This window comes from Folsomia candida, unplaced genomic scaffold, assembly GCF_002217175.1.
Source record: "Folsomia candida strain VU population unplaced genomic scaffold, ASM221717v1 Fcan01_Sc001, whole genome shotgun sequence".
Lineage (NCBI taxonomy): Eukaryota > Metazoa > Arthropoda > Collembola > Entomobryomorpha > Isotomidae > Folsomia > Folsomia candida.
In genome coordinates this window covers 4,032,979-4,049,033 of record NW_019091193.1, presented here as the reverse complement: position 1 = coordinate 4,049,033, position 16,055 = coordinate 4,032,979, and the positions used below count along the sequence as shown (strand labels likewise).

General features: G+C 37.2%; 3 protein-coding genes and 1 long non-coding RNA gene across 5 annotated transcripts; 1 reads left to right on the top strand and 3 right to left on the bottom strand.

Moving 5' to 3' along the window:
* Nucleotides 1–1,295: 1,295 nt before the first annotated feature.
* LOC118434156 lies at nucleotides 1,296–3,479 on the bottom strand. 2 transcript variants are annotated; one of them, XR_004833805.1, is made up of 4 exons: nucleotides 3,355–3,479; nucleotides 2,948–3,225; nucleotides 1,609–2,226; nucleotides 1,296–1,554 (listed from the first exon to the last, which is right to left on the bottom strand). It is a non-coding gene; the product is annotated as an uncharacterized LOC118434156 (long non-coding RNA). The 2 variants fall into 2 exon arrangements; XR_004833804.1 differs by having other exon boundaries at nucleotides 1,296–2,226; nucleotides 3,355–3,478.
* Nucleotides 3,480–4,520: 1,041 nt separating this feature from the next.
* Nucleotides 4,521–6,042, bottom strand: LOC110858373. Its single transcript, XM_022107134.2, has 4 exons — nucleotides 5,981–6,042; nucleotides 5,677–5,837; nucleotides 5,456–5,575; nucleotides 4,521–5,282 (listed from the first exon to the last, which is right to left on the bottom strand). The coding sequence occupies exons 2-4, from the start codon at nucleotides 5,834–5,836 to the stop codon at nucleotides 5,032–5,034; spliced, it is 531 nt and encodes a 176-aa protein (XP_021962826.1). The 5' UTR covers nucleotide 5,837; nucleotides 5,981–6,042; the 3' UTR covers nucleotides 4,521–5,031.
* Nucleotides 6,043–6,549: 507 nt separating this feature from the next.
* On the bottom strand, nucleotides 6,550–10,669 carry LOC110858363 (DBH-like monooxygenase protein 1). Its single transcript, XM_022107122.2, has 12 exons — nucleotides 10,279–10,669; nucleotides 10,075–10,218; nucleotides 9,512–9,721; nucleotides 9,368–9,448; nucleotides 8,851–9,061; nucleotides 8,670–8,774; nucleotides 8,540–8,598; nucleotides 8,366–8,470; nucleotides 7,632–7,748; nucleotides 7,436–7,561; nucleotides 6,848–7,258; nucleotides 6,550–6,768 (listed from the first exon to the last, which is right to left on the bottom strand). The coding sequence occupies exons 1-12, from the start codon at nucleotides 10,567–10,569 to the stop codon at nucleotides 6,685–6,687; spliced, it is 1,944 nt and encodes a 647-aa protein (XP_021962814.1). The 5' UTR covers nucleotides 10,570–10,669; the 3' UTR covers nucleotides 6,550–6,684.
* A 3,121-nt stretch (nucleotides 10,670–13,790) lies between these two features.
* On the top strand, nucleotides 13,791–15,121 carry LOC118434155. The gene is made up of 2 exons (XM_035846984.1): nucleotides 13,791–14,711; nucleotides 14,788–15,121. The coding sequence occupies exon 1, from the start codon at nucleotides 13,801–13,803 to the stop codon at nucleotides 14,596–14,598; it is 798 nt and encodes a 265-aa protein (XP_035702877.1). The 5' UTR covers nucleotides 13,791–13,800; the 3' UTR covers nucleotides 14,599–14,711; nucleotides 14,788–15,121.
* Nucleotides 15,122–16,055: the final 934 nt, after the last annotated feature.

The window sequence follows — 16,055 nt, the reverse complement described above, 5'->3', positions numbered from 1 at the left end:
CTTTTGATAACGGGCTGCGTTGCCATGCTTGCAACGTCTCAACAGACAAACTTGATTCCACCAAAGGGAACAACCAGGTGGCTGGATCAGCAGCGGCCAAATTTAATGTCTTTAGCGCCCTCAAGTGCGACTCCAACTTGAGGTACATTACATCCAGGGGAATCTTCTCCTTCTGACTGACGTTACAAATCACTAACTTCAGCAGCTCCCGGATGTAAACTTGCATTAAAAGGCTCTCTCTTCCATAAGTCTGCTTCAAAGCATCCAGCGCCTGTCCATAATTTTCTGCCGTCTGAGGGAAACTACTCACTAACTGCAATGGTTTAGTTCCAGGTATCATAGCTTGCAAGAGGTACTGAAATTTGTCGGAGTCGTGGATCTTGGTGTCAACGTGGATCTTCTCGAACTGAGACCACCACCCTAGCCACTCTTTTAACTCCCCATTAAATTTCCTCAGCTCTATTTTTGGCAGTTTGAATGACTTCGTGTGATCCGTACCGTTGTTTGCTGGAGTGCTGCTGCAACTTGGGATCTGGTTTGATACCTCAGGGGTTATACCATTACGTGCAATCCTCTCAGCCACTAAAATCTTGTCTTGATACTTCTCACAGTCATCTGCTTCAGTTTCTAAATCCACATCGGCTACGTCGTCATCCAACATGGCTTCTTTCACTTTGTCATCTTCATTGATGAACTTAGTCGACGCCACATCCAGTTTCTTCAATAAGTCCAACAACGTCTGTCTGTACGGGACTCCTGTGGCGATTTCCGCTTCTATTTCGTTGCAAAGCTTCGTGACCTGTTGTCTCACTGGCTTCCGGGACTTCTTTGCTCGATCCATGGCCGCTACTTGAACCTCAGGACCGTGCAAACCCAACAAACGGAAAATGATTAATAATTTTTCAACGTGGTTTTAAACTGGCAACAATCTCCACCTCAAAAGTCCCCGACTGCTCAGGGCAGGGCCCACAAAGTGGCAAAATAATTGTTATTATCCACGTGAAAAGACTACAATGGGACGACCTCACGGACTTGCCGGTTGCTTGGCTCCCCTCTCAATGATTAATAAGGAATTCTATCACCTGCTAACCCCCGAATGCTCAGGGTGGGGCCCACAAAGTGGCAATTTGTGAAGATTCCTTCCTTAATTGAACTTCCTCCTGGTCACTGTAGAATCCGACTCGACTCCCCTATCACGTCGAGGTCACCAAAATGTGGCGTCTGCTCTGAGAACACCACTGGGTCAGTCCCGATCAGATACCCTCTGACCAGCGTTACACCGAATGTGACGTGGGGGATGATTACTACGAGTAGGAGGTCAGCTCATAAATCCACTCAGAGTAGCAAAATAAATATAACATAAAACTTGTTATAAATCTCTTAAATAATTGCTACTTTATTTACTGTGGATTAATTAATTGTGAACATTCTCTCAAAAACACGTCCACATTACTTGAGTACTTTTAACGAACTAAAAATGAGGGCCAATAAAACAATGAGATGACGAAAGACTGCGCTCGTGCGGGACACTCAAATGTCAGGGGCAACCTAAAACTAACATTCATACATATCATCTCAATCATAACTTTTACATGAAATATTACATACATTACTATTACTCATCAGATTCGACAAACGTGACGGCATTTGTGGAGTGTTTGAGTTGCTTGATTTCATTGATACCCAGGGTTAAGTTGTACGTTGTATTATCTTCTTCGCTGCATTGACAAGGTTCAAATTTTCCAGGGAAATTGCCAACATGTTGAATAGCATCCCACAGAACGACCGGCAGTTCTGGTCGTGAGTATTGCAAAAAAAGAAATTGATTCGGTGTCAAAGTATGAAACGCTTTCACCACGTCACGTAAAAGTTCTAGGGTGGAATTATTTTCATATTTGTGCAGAAAATTCAAAATCTCCTTCAAACACGGAAAACGGAGTATATCTGGACATTGGTTTCCTTCTTGAACTTTTAATGCGACTTCTGTCTGGCGCAGAAAAGGATGCAGAAATACGTTATGGATAAATTTGGCCAACTCGACTTTCTCACTCGCAGGTTTGTTAGTCATCACTATATCAAATTTTTTTTAAGTGGCTGACATGGCAGAACAAGATTTCAAGGATGAGGCATAACCCTTTCCAAGCTTGGAAAATGACTCCAGTATAGAATTGATTTCTTTAACAAACTCCAAAAATGCAGGATATGATGCTTCGGTTTCCATTTTAGCTGAAAATGGAAACAAATTTAGCTGGTTATATTAGTTGCGTTTTTATATATTCATGAGGTGCAATTTGTATATGCTGTGTACAACCTGGTTGTACGTAGCATATGCAAATGGCTAAGAGTGTTAGCATATTGCCATGCAAAAGTTCATCTCGGTCGAAAAACTTTCACGAAAGGTGGAAAAGCTGTGAGTGATACTATTTAATAGTTATTATGGGTCCCATGAGCTTTAACCTCTATCGTACCATTAATTTCTTAATAAAATTTCCCTTCAGTACCATGTTAATTTCATAATTACACCTGATAGCAACCAAATAAAATTTCTTCGTACATGGAAAATTCCAAAATTTCAGAAGAGAAATATCGAAAAAAATCCACTTTTTACCATCGAGTTTTCCACAAAATGCAAAAGAAATACTTTTTTAAGTAAATGGTGTCAAGCAAATTTATGCAGTACATAGTCTATGTCATAGACATTTGTGTACTTCATCCTTAACGGAAAATAACCTGCTGCACAAATGTGTGTACTTTGTTTTTCATGAGGAAATAATTTTGTGACAACATGACATAATTATACATATACAATCGACCAGGCTCTTTTTTATACATACACGAGAATCTTTAATGTACAATAAATTTTCAAAATTTTGAAGAAAGTTTAATAAGACTGCATTACAGCTTCAAAAAAATTACATCTATTAATAATTGCGATACATTTACTTACTTAGTAACCCCAACTTGTCTGTTTTACCGTATTTATGTAAGCACGGCTTATTAAATGACGAAGGCACACACACGATTTAAAAAAAACTATTGGCTATGGCATCGATTGACTTTAGATCACAATACAAAAGTAATTGCAGCAACGCTCCCTTCGGATGAGAAAATTACCCCTTTATACTATGTAATATTTAGTGTAATATTTAGTGATTGCCACTTGTACGTTATATGCTGCCAGAGACTTGGGCAATTTAGCAAGAAATACACAGGGATGAAGTCCAGCTGCAGAATGAAATAAAATTTACATATGTAAATGTACGTATATATGTATGTAGCTGTATATGCTTAAATATGTATATATTTATTTACATAAGAACAAATGCTTGAAGTAACAAAGCTCACTATACTTACAATAAAATTCACGTTCACGATCAGTAATATGTAATGACTAATTTTACGGGAGAAGAAAGGGTTGAAACTCCTGGATACCTGCTAGCATATGTACATTTATGTGTACCACTGGCTGTGCAAGTATACTTACTCCTCAACGGGCGACTGCTTTAACAATAAAAAATTAACGGACATTTTCAGTTTTGTGGATTGAAGTTACGTTTTTCCTCCTAAAATGAGACAGGGCACCCATTTCGACAATGTTGCATGCAACTTTCCAGAACTATGTATAAACTTATATATTTATTTACACACGTATATGAGAGTACATCCTGTGGCAAAGAAATGTTATCTGCATATTTATATCCGAGAGATAAACGTTTTTCAGAGTATCGACATGACTCCAGAAAATAAAACGTTTAAATCAAACCTTAATTTAATACGTGACTCAAAGAAAAGTGTGATTACTTACAAACATAAAATTATTCTCCTTATTTCCTAAATGAGGATGATATTTAGCTTTAGTGTTTCCACGCACCCACAGATTCGCTCAAATCAAGTGATTGCGACAATACTTTAATTTTAAGTATTCATTTGGACGTAATCATTTTCATTACAAAAGTTTTTGCTTGCTTGCTTCTTTCCTTCCTGCCTGTTGTTTCGCTTTGATGATTTTTGGCTTGTCGATATTTTGTGAAATATACATAAATATGCATAAATACATATCCTATTTATGCATGTAACCGATTAGTAGAAATGTGAATGATTAAGATACAATTATCCATGACCAGGTCCTGAATTTCTTCAGTTAGATCTCCTTCACTCGAACTATGACAGGTTCAAATTTAGCCGAAGTTTTATCCTTCAGCAAAATTCATGGAAGGAAATTTAATACACTTGTAAATAAATGTATGCTGCTACCGATGTGCCAATTCACCAAATCATGTCCCAAAGTATAAGCATAACAAAATTGACACTGAATGTGGGCGATAAATCTTCAAGGGGGAGAAATATGAGACGAAATGCGATCTTTTCTTCTCTGACTGACTGGAACTTACCACGCACCAAAATTCTATCATCTACATAGTAAAATCCATGCATACATACATACATCGAGTCCGCACGAATATTAAAAATAAATTATATTGTTAACTTAAATAAAAAGCTAGTCATGTGTCTCAGCAATATGTGTTGAGTAAGTCAAATTTATTTTCTTAAGTATTCGGGTCACGCAAAACAGCAAAAATAATTAAATAAGTTCATACATACATTTAAAGCATTCCGTTAAAACTTCTAGTCACTAGTCTTAACATTTTTATTTTTATTTCTCAACTTGTCCAACTCGGTTTAAATGATGACATGAAATCGTAAAATTATATGAAGGCTTGAAATCCTAAGAAATATGTATGCAAAAAATACGTCTGTAAAGTATACATGTAAATATGTATCTCATTTGTCGATGACTAATCACTATTTCATGTACAAAATTTATTAGGAACATGCTTAAAAACTCGATAGATTTGATGGGGACAAGGGTCAACTTATCCTTAGTATTGGGGTCAAAATTCCTCAAATACAAGGCTCGCATATGAATAGAATCGAGGCATACATAGATCTCGTATCGTGTAAATTATCAGTAGTATTTGCGTTGCGTACATAAATATTAATGCATTATGCTTATCAGTTACTCAGAAATAATTAAATTGAGTCACCCCTTAATTTTTGTTCCTCCCTATGATTTTCGATCAACATAGCAGCAATGAGCGACAAAATGAGCCCTGTTACCCCGTAATTTCCAAAATGTCTCATTTGTACCCCCCAAACCTCAATGTAATTTCCCCTCAGCAAGGCAAGAATTTCGCCAAAAACGCCCTCCCTTGCCATCCTCTCTTCGAACGTGGCGGAATACTTTTTAATCGTCCAGGTCTTGAAGTATATTTCCAGTGGAACTATAAAATGTGTATGTACATAATTAAATGTAACCATTTGATAATTGCCAAATGACTGGTTGGAGGTTAAAAATTGGAAACTTATCGAAATAGGACAACTTGTCCTCATAAATTTTTGATTATAAAGTTGTAAAAATTTAAGAATTTCGAAAATATATGCGCTAATTAATCACCTTTCGTTCCGTTAATCTTATTAAGTCTGGTCAGATCGATTTCTGGAAGTGCGAACGCTATCCACTGTTGTGGTTCATCGTCCGTCCTGACTATAAACTCTGACAACGTAATTGTTGCATCTGTAAAATAATGGTTGAAACATATTTAACATAATTTGTGTAATCTATTAAGATTTTAAATTCTAATAGGATGATATGTAAAAAATAAACGTGAGACTTACTTCCCCAAATTATTGCACCCTTGTAATCAATAAGAATTTGCTTGTTCTTGATTGTCTTGTCAAGTGGAACGCCGACCTTGGTGAAGGTGGTCACAAAAATCAGAAACATGATGACAAAGACAAGACCAGTGTTGAGCACGATTCGAAGAGACGAGTTCATTCTGTATGTAAATTTAATTTAATTGACGGACTTAAAAATTTTAAAGTTCAGAAATGGAGAGCTAGTCGGATTGGGGATGTGAGAGAAAGAGAGATGCATGTACAATGCGAAAATTATATGAGTATTATTGACATATGTATTTACATGTGCCAGTCAATTCAACAAGTCTCCTGGAAGGAAGATCCAGAAATTGTGTAGTCCATTAAGGTCTAACTTATCATACGTTTATATTTAAAATTTCGCGGATAAATGTATCGCAATTTCTAAACCTTCTTTTCTAAGATTTTATGAGGAATATATTTATCCATGAGATGGTGGCGAAAGATTATGCTGATGTAACAATTATACATCTTTCAGTCATCTTTGTGTCAAATATTTGCACATAGAGTATAGGCTTCCAGTCTCATGAGATGAGAATACTTCTCATGAGAAATTTGAGGTAAGATGAGATATGAGACGGCTATTTTTTCTAGGAGGAAACTGAGACGAGAGGTGAGGTGAGGTGAGACGGGCCTTTTCAGCTCGTCTCATCTCAATAATATATTTCTTATCTTGCTATTTTCCTTGTCGTAATTTACCCCTCTCATGTGCCGTTCGTCGTACGTAAATGTGCCAACCTTAATGCAGCTAATATTTTTGTAATTGCATACATACATTAATAAAAATTACGCCAAAAAATATAAGCATTTCGAACCGTTTAAACTATTCAAAACTATAATTTTATCAAGTCCAGCTTTTTATTTCATTTTATTACAAATTACGTATACATATTATCCCAAATCATAAAAGATAATCAAAGACCGATAAGTACATATTTTATAAAACCGTGTATCGAAGAGCTCATCAAATTATTCAAGACTCTGTTTCGCTTTGCAGAATGGGTCCTCCTTCTCTGCAGGCTTCGAAATAGTTGGGTAATCCATGATATATTTCTGTACAAAATTCATAAAAAATGATTTCAAAAATTTCAAAATTTCCTGAAAACTAAACTACCACTGGTTTATTGCTCACCTTTAATGGATACCGCTTCCTCCCATGTCCCGTACAGTATGCGTAATGTCTCCCATGCTGCCACTGCTTCTCAATCTTTTTCGCAATCGTGGTGTCCGTCCAGTTCATTTCTTTGATCTGTTGCGCCACAGATTTTCCCGTGTCGACGATGTTAATGTGGTCATACAGACTGTGGAAGTCGTCGCCTTCGCCGCTCTCCTCCAACTCCTTGGCGTCATCGGGTGGGTCGAATTCGCCCGATGGGTTGTACGGCATCTTAATTTGCTTCAACACGGTTCCGTTAACCTCTCGAATTCCGAGGGGTTTGAAAAACTCGGTGAATTCATACTGTGACGTGCACTGCATAAGATTTATGCGGGGATAGTAGATGAAAAAGGTTTGACACATTTCCTGCGTGGTGGACAATCCTCCCTAAAAAACGTAATATTTTATTTTAAAAACTTGTAAATCATGGGTAGGAAAATAAAATAAATAAGTAGATAAAATTTTGAAAAACTTGGGTAAAAAAATTGCCAAGGTTTATCTTGATTTGCATTTCTACCAAGCGTCGATTTTCTACTTATTCGTTGATTTTGTTCCAAAACTTACCAAAACCATTCGATTATTTTGAGTGGTTTCATATTCGCATTCTGTGATTAATTCGTCTCCAGGAAGGACGGTAATCTCCTCTTGAAGAGTTCGGCTTTGTTGGTAGTTGAAATCATAGTAATCGTCCTATTTTACATACATACGTGAACAAAGATTCGGGATCAAAATCATGAGTAAATTAAAAAAATATACCTACTTTAGCAATCAGTGGGAGTTCTTTGCCCCCTCGGAAGTGACGAAGTCTCAATTTCCTCATGCTCAAATGTCCGTGGAGGAGTGTGTTGATAACTTTGATTCCTGTTGGGGGCAGGGCCTGAAAATACGATTATTCAAATTACGTCAGTAAAAAATAATTTGAAAATAAACTTTTCTAACATTTAATTTTAATTTGTAATCCAACCATAAAAATTTTACTTTCGTGATAAATCATTATTACAATTTTACCCCACGATTACCCTCAAAATGATTCAGGTTCGACTATGTATAACCAGAAAGTAAAGATACATACATGACTCTGCCGTTATGGCTATAACTTTGTCACCGATTGGTTATAAATTTTCAATGATTGGTGATATATGTAATTATTACCGATCGGTTATAAATTTGTTACTATACATGATAAATTTGTTACTATGGTGGAGAGTTTATCTTTCTGGTTACAATCGTGACATAATTATCTTTTTGAGTGACACTTTTTAGGTAAAATTCTAACTACCACGTTGCTACATACCATATTACTTATATAGGGACCAACAAACATACCTAAGTACATGCCATAAATTTGAACCAGTTTATATCTTTTTTATACCATGCAAGTCAAGGTTTTTTGGTGACCCGTCCACAAAGCACGACCCATTAATATCACCAAGTCAGTCAAGTTTATCTATTGTCTCCTAATTATGCAAATTATCATATCCAGCCACCACAAACCTGTTCCGTACACTCGGACGAGCAGATTCCGTGCATTACAAAGTTTGGCTGTTTTGGAGGCAGGAGAAGAAACGGTGTGATCCTGTACCCCATCAACATCACGGACTATACATTATCATCATAACATGACATTAATATCACATCAACTTCAACTTTAATATCAACATGACGAACCCCATCGTTTTCTCTCAACTTGTCCGTGTAGAATATCCTCACGCCAGACTTGTCGTGAACTGTGGAAATTAAACAATTATAACTTGCACTTTTATATGCACAACTTGAAAAATATGTGCTCTCAACATACAAACTTTTCTGGTCGGGTTATCATAATGAACCTCCATCATGAAGTAAGTCGCCCCGCCGTGTGGTTCGCCCAACGGTGAGCCAACGTGTTGTGGGAACATTTCACCTTTAACATGTGCAAAATGTTGGATAATCTCAATTTGGCAAAATTGTGATTAAATTTGCAAATAATTTAGTCTCACCTTCCCCACCGGCTACCCACACGAATAAGAAAGTGACGCAGTGCTTGGTCCATTCTGGGGGCATATTCTTCGTGTAACATCGTCCTCCCGTGTGCATCGTGTGTTTTTCGAAAAGGTTCTCCGTTCCGCCATGTTCTGGTGGAACCATGCACTCGTAGAAAGTGATGTGATGCACGTTCGGTCGATTTTCCGGTGTTAGGATTGGTTTCCACTGGAAAAGAAACAATTCAATGCGAGTGTCAAACAGTGGATGTTTTTTAATTTCTCATAATTATTGTCGTTATGTAAATAAAGCCGGGCTTGAATTTTTTGACACATTTAAAAGAGTTAAAAAATGTGATAAAAATTTTCACCCAAAGTGAATTCGCATTTTTACTGGGTCTACCCTTGTATTATAAGAATACACAAATTTTACGTACTTAAAAGTTACAACAATGGCATGTCGACTTACTACGCATTATTTCGGACGACCACATATAGAGAATAATTAAATACATTTAAAGAAATAAATTTTTACCCCGATCATATGATGTTTCTTCTCAAGGAAAGGAAACTTGACAATTTTGCAGAAATAAGTCGTCTGTTCTTTATCAATTGTCTGAAAATGCAAAAAAAATCCAATTAAGAAAAGTACGCATTAATTTCTATATAATTGTGTTACATTATTCATGACTAAATCCCATTGTTTAACGCCTGGAAATTTTTCAGGGACTTCGTCTGGAAAGGGGTCGGCAAATGCGGTGTCGTGAATAAACACGCTTTGGACGCCTCTCGTATTCAGGCCGTGCCAGGTCAACCCGGTCACGTTGTTGTCGGCAGTTATGGAGGGTACTGAACTTCCCAGGGCCCACATTATTCGCATCGTGTCATTCTGCAAAGATTTGCAAATTGTTTTAAACTTATCGCATGCAAGATTTGAGATTCAATTCACTCGGGTAGGTGTCAAATGTGCAAAAATTTGTGTTTGCGTAAAATCATAAGACAATCTCGATCTGTGCAAATGTTAAATACATTTCCAGACAGATTTTCCTTTATATTTTCCTATGCAAACTAATTGATTTTACAGGATTGTAATCTTCAGAGTAAAGATTTCACACCTTTTACAACAATGAAATAAAATCTAGCTAAAAATTATCAATAAATAATTCATCATGATTTTGCTAAATCATGGTGGTTACAGATTTCACCATGATAAATGCATAAATTTGCATGTGTAAAACTCACCCTGATTTCGATATCATCCTTATCACAGGTGAACCACTGCCTTCTAAATTTAATGGTGGTAATCCCATTTTCCAATTTTCCCGAAAGAGCTTCATAATTCTGCTCCTTATCCAACACCGGGTTATTTCCCACCCCATGAAAATCCTATCCAAAACACAATTATTTTCAAATTCTTCTCAAATTCCCCATTTTTATACGCCTTACTTTCATGAAAACTTGTCCCTTCTCGTCAATCCATCCAATCGCTAAGTCAGCCCCGTTCATTCCGCCATTCTCACTAAATCCGAACCCGATATAACCACCCTTCGTTTCGCCGCTAATTTGCATCTCCAGCCAGGGATTGCTACTCCCATTTTCAGTCAAACTTCTCCACTCAACCTTAATTTTGGGGGAGTCAAGCTGAAACTGATGCGTCCAGGGGGCCTTCCCCTGCGACACGACGCTCCCCTCACTTCCCAAGAAAATTAGAGACACTAACAAAAATAACGTCCTCATTTTTGCAAAAGAGACAAATCGCGAATCGTGCAAAAGTCCCAGCAGCAGCAACAGAAGTGCTGTATCTTTGGACAAGGACAAAATGAGACTGAGGCGCAAATCCAGTTTTGCATGGAGAGTTACCACGTAAATTAACAGGGGAAAGGTTTGCATGATAATGGAATGGAACTGGATTCCATTGTGCTTGGTTGTTTGCTTATCTGTGTATAAGGAGTAAATAATGGATGGATGCGTTCCACTGGTCAAGGTGACTTTGTTCCCAGGAGCGATCTTGTTAACTGAGCGAAGAGATGGGAGGGCGAGATAGATTGGGCTAGGGAAATAAAATTGTGGAGAATTATGTAAACTATCAGTGGAGGTTATGCAAATATACGTACATAAGATACGGCTAGAATTATACCTTTACCAGGACTACGACTGGTAAACACCAGATTTACCAGGGTAGTGGGAAAATAGTTTTATCTCCACTTTTTGCTATCGTGTGAAAAATGGGAAAAATTGCATTTTTACCATATCCTGTCTTCATATTCAGCCCCTTTATTAATTGACAATAACCAACTCTTTACCATTTTGGGAAGTAAAAACCTTTTTTCATAGGCATGAGTCTCTCACGTGACACATTTATTTTTATGCCTTGTACACAAAAGGGTTCTTAGTTGATATCCTAATTTTGTCCTAGACCAGATTAGATATTTCATTTTCATGAGTTACGCACGAAAGTATTTCTTGGTACAAATTCCGCTCTTACTTCCTCATCTTCGCTGAATAGTCAGAGGTCGACGTACGCCGCCGCTCCAAAATTTTACGTGCCGCCACCATGAATAAATTTGATTTCCTATTCCTTCAACATTGCGACGCCGTGCTGCGACGCCGAGGAAAAATCGCCTAGAACTATATGCCGCCGAAAATTTGTCGGCGTCGACCTCTGCATCAAATATATACAATTGAATATATTGTTAAGGCAATAAATTTCGATGAGGTTAAAAAACTTAAGTTTTTCAACCTCTTCGAAATTGTTGCCTTGACATAGGAAAGTTTTGCTGGAAATATATGTGTGCATCTTTACATTTTGACACTACGTAATGTCACCTACTTTGTATGTATCAAACTGACCTAAAAGTACCTTAAAAACTGGTTTCATATAGAAGTTTACCATGCAATTTCCTCACATCCATTGTACCTCCCATTGCCATAGTGCCTCACAACTTGTGAGTCACAAGAGCTTAAATAGATAATTTATATCTTTGTTTACAAACTTAAACTAATTTTTATTAATCGCACTATCAGATGCGTAGTTTAATATAGCCAGGTACATATTTACATAGTTACTTATCAGTATTTACCTATGGTAAAAGCAACCTAGTACATATTTCCTTCTATGAAAAATAACAGCCCGATAGTTCAGTGACTGTCTCACCTCGTCGGGAAAAATGAGTGATGGCAGATTGTCACGACATTTCAGATAAACAAAAGCGTCTCTTTTTTTAAAAAAAACGAGAAAAGGAAACGGATGACATGCACAAAAGTGTGGAAAAATGGAACATCGTTGCGTTGGTCAAGTTTCTACTGCAAGTGACAATTATAATTTATGCATAATGGGACGCTAGTGTCACCAAAAGTGTCTCGTCTGTCGCGAATGAATGACAACTTCATTAAATTCACAAAAGACAATTTTCAATGGAACGATATCCATGCATTAAGTCCTGCTCTCAATGAACTTCATTAAGTTTGCGTTGTTAATTAAAATGCAGATATGTAAATGTATTTACGTATGCAGGCAATTTTTAATTTATTGAGGACATACACAAGATTAAATTGATGTGCATGTCGCAGTAAGATTGGCCAATAATGCAAGATTCTAGGAGGGTGTGGATTATGAAACCTTTATCCTCGTCATCGCAGTTTATGCATGCATGCATATTTTTACATGCATACATAGTGTACGCATATTTTTGTCAGAATGTCAGTTAATTTAGGGTTATTATTTTACTAAGGGGAATGGAACTGGTTTATATTTTAAAAAGCAATGCAAACGAAGGCAAAGCAATCTTTGTCATGACCCGACGCTCAATTCGTTCATCAGTGGCCGCAGAAGTGTGGGGACACAAGGACAAGGTTCCCTCGATTATTCGATGTCCCCATCATCTACCCTTGTTACATATTTACATAACCCCCCCCCCCACCCCAACGTTAATGTCCCCAGATGTCCCACAGCTTCCGCGGTCACTGTTGATCACGAATCAACTTTAATTAAGCCAACATTTGAGTGCATAAGGAGTACATAAACTGTGGAACTTTCCTCATAATAAATACATGTAAAAATTAATAACTATCATTTCGTGAATAAAAAGATGAGTACATAGATTGTTCAATAAATGTAAATAATAAATCCAACTCAATATCAACTTGAAAATTCTCTTCATATCGTATGTTTGCATATAGAGTTTATCTAGCAATATTAATTCCTCATCCTCGTATGCACTTTTGTACACGTGTTTATGCACATGTGGGAGAATTACAAAAAAATGTACACATGGTACATTCATTCGTATAATCCTAAGTAACTATGGTAGTTCGATATGTACATAGACGAATGAATGCATATCTGCAATGCAGATTCTGCATTCCAATTTCGTAGTTCTCATTCATTAACTTATACTTACATATTACTTCTGGATAACAAATTAGCTAAGAACTAGTTCCATTCCACCTGGGCAAAGCATTGTTTTGCAATCCAGGCAAAACTGCGGAAGTATTTACTTTACCACTGTACTTACATATACCTATTTGTTACCATATGATAGTTCTATAGGCTGCGAAATCTATGGAAAATTCATACTGCCTTACACATTCTTCTAGATCTGGTCAAGTGGATCGCACACTTTGACGAAATATATTGTCCTTTCTCAAAGTCGGACTTGTGCATTTACATTCTGCATAAATGTGAATGTAGATAAGCCATCGCGCAAACTAATGGATTTCGTCCGATTAAATGGATTTGTCTAGCACCTTGCACTTTGTCAAGTGCAATTTTTTCTTGGGAAGTTTTGTGTCTTTGTTCCGTGCCGTTTTAGTATTTCAATGTATAAGCGAAAATCAAGAAAACATTGGGTAATACACGAATACAAATTACAAATGCAATCTGCCAAATTTGTTATAATAAATACGTAGTAATATTATTTATTACTTATCATGAATATTAATATGAATCTAGTGTCAAATATTGTTATCATGGTGAATCACCGGATTTTATTTAAATTTCGAATCTCCTTGCCGAGGTTGCCGAGATGTGTCACAAACGTGGGCAAATTTTGGGACGGTGTCCACATCCAACAACGAACACAGACCAATGACACGGATATCTTCCCTCCTTGGATGAACGCCACACTCGCCCTGGAAGGTCAAAAGTTAGCCTTGGGCCACGTCGACGGCATCGTTAAAGCGTACCTCGAGGGAATATTGATTGCTTTAACACACCCTCAAATACGGGACGCCCTCCTCTTTTCCGGCAACTCGGACACTCCCTCCAAATCTGGGCGTCGTTATGCTGCCACCATAGTCCAAATAGCGCTATGGTTTCGCAGAGATTTAAACCACGCCCAACTCGATTCAAATTGGGTGGTCGAATCGGTTCGAAAAGTGCGCCAAATTCATGATCATGTCTCACTCCGTATACGGAAAGCCCTAAATGATGGAACGTATCATGGCCGAGTCCGGCAAAAGGGTGACAAACTAATCAATACAGAATTATGGCGCGCTTTTCAACTAGACTTGGAAGAGTCTCACATTCCCCGGTCGGATCGAAGTTACTATCCCAATGAGAACATTTTCGAAACAGAATTTAAAAATGCACACCCTTTCAACCAGCTCACACTCGCCGTAACCCAGTGGACATTTCTCGGATCGGTTGCCATGGATCCGGAATCGGTGAATGTCTACAACGCCACAGAAGAAGGGCTGATGGCATTCATTTGTGGGCCGTTCTGGGCTACTCGATGGGAATCAGGGACGAATTTAATTTGGGATTAGCCTCCAATCTCCAATTAAGGAGGTTGCATCGACAATTTTTTGCGACACATATGCTCCCCGCCCTATTCAGTTTGAGTCATGAGGGTAAATTGTTGATCGAAGCTTATCTAAAGGTGCTTAATGTATTTTGAAATTTTTATTTTTCGGCCTTCATAACACTAAATACTTGCATATCTTTAAATTATGCAGGGCACAACCCATATCCTGCTTGGCATAGACGAAGAGTATGTTTTACGCGCGATGCTGTACGAAATTTTACAGAGCAGGCCGAAGCACCTGTATCGTCGAATGGGTCTTTATGGCGTAGCCGTCGACTTCTTCATGGGATCTGTCGGGCCAAAATTTATTAACACGGTGTTCCCCCATTTTCAAAAGGTCTTGTCACCAATCTTTAGCCTCATCCATTTCAAAGTTGGATTTCTCCACTTTGCTGGCAAATATCGGTCTGACCAAGATATCGCTAAGTACTGTTATTTTTATGATTTTGTCGATTAGCTCAATAAATACGTCTTAAAGATTGTAATATTTTTAAATGAGAAACACCCACATAAATATTTATGTACATAACATATATACCTCCACAATAGTTCATACTGCGCGTTGCTAGATGGCGCACGTTTCTTGCAGATTCTAGCATTTCTTGCGCTGCTTGCTTTCCAGACTGTGAATCACAGTGCAAGAAATGCAGCAACCCGACACGAAACGAAACTCTTAGCAATTCTGCTAATAAAATTAGATTATGAATATTTATAGCTGAATCAGTTTATGCAAATGGATTTGTCAAAAATTGAGATATATACATATGTACATACTCGAGGGTTTTGTAATGCAAAAATATGAGCTGCTTATTTTTGAGGTGAATAAAATAAAATTGGTCCGGCATGTAAATCTGAGTTGTGTTTTATATGTGTACATGTGAAAAACTTGCATAATGCAAGTTGTATTTGTGAGTTCTTATTAAAATGCGAATTTGGGGAAAGATTTTCATGCACTCGGGTTTCATACTAATCCTAATCAAGCTTTGTTTATTAAGGCAAGCAGAGTCTTCTAAGAAGCGATAAAATTCTTAGATAATCCTCATTAATCAAGAATCAATTCAATGAAAGCGTAATTTTCATTACTGTGAATTTGTACGAGTTATCGTCAACTTACATAAGTTTAGCTCATTTATTGGAATTTGCGTATGCTTAATTACGATGGGTCAATAATTCGTTACTTGGTCGTGGCAGGTTTTTATTTATTTCGGTCTCATCTTGGTCTTCCTTTCATTCAAGTTGTGTATTTGTGAATCTATTTTCTCTGTAAAATTATGATTTATTACTTTTTCCGAGTTATCAATTTCCGCAATTTTTATAATTATAACATTTCCAATTCAACGAAATCTTATAGCTTTATTAATAAAAAACATTTACACAACAAAGTTAACTACTTTTATCATATGAGAAGGACATCTTTTA

Bases quoted from the DNA above. Each gene is read 5' to 3' on its own strand.
- LOC110858373 (XM_022107134.2), bottom strand. From the start codon at position 5,836: ATGAACTCGTCTCTTCGAATCGTGCTCAACACTGGTCTTGTCTTTGTC. The intron at 5,576-5,676 runs GTAAGTCTCACG...ATTATTTTACAG, and splicing joins GGGTGCAATAATTTGGGGAA to ATGCAACAATTACGTTGTCA. The intron at 5,283-5,455 runs GTGATTAATTAG...CACATTTTATAG, and splicing joins TAAGATTAACGGAACGAAAG to TTCCACTGGAAATATACTTC.
- LOC110858363 (XM_022107122.2), bottom strand. From the start codon at position 10,569: ATGAGGACGTTATTTTTGTTAGTGTCTCTAATTTTCTTGGGAAGTGAG. The intron at 8,599-8,669 runs GTATGTTGAGAG...TAATTTCCACAG, and splicing joins TAACCCGACCAGAAAAGTTT to TTCACGACAAGTCTGGCGTG. The intron at 7,562-7,631 runs GTAGGTATATTT...TATGTAAAATAG, and splicing joins AACTCCCACTGATTGCTAAA to GACGATTACTATGATTTCAA.
- LOC118434155 (XM_035846984.1), top strand. From the start codon at position 13,801: ATGGTGAATCACCGGATTTTATTTAAATTTCGAATCTCCTTGCCGAGG.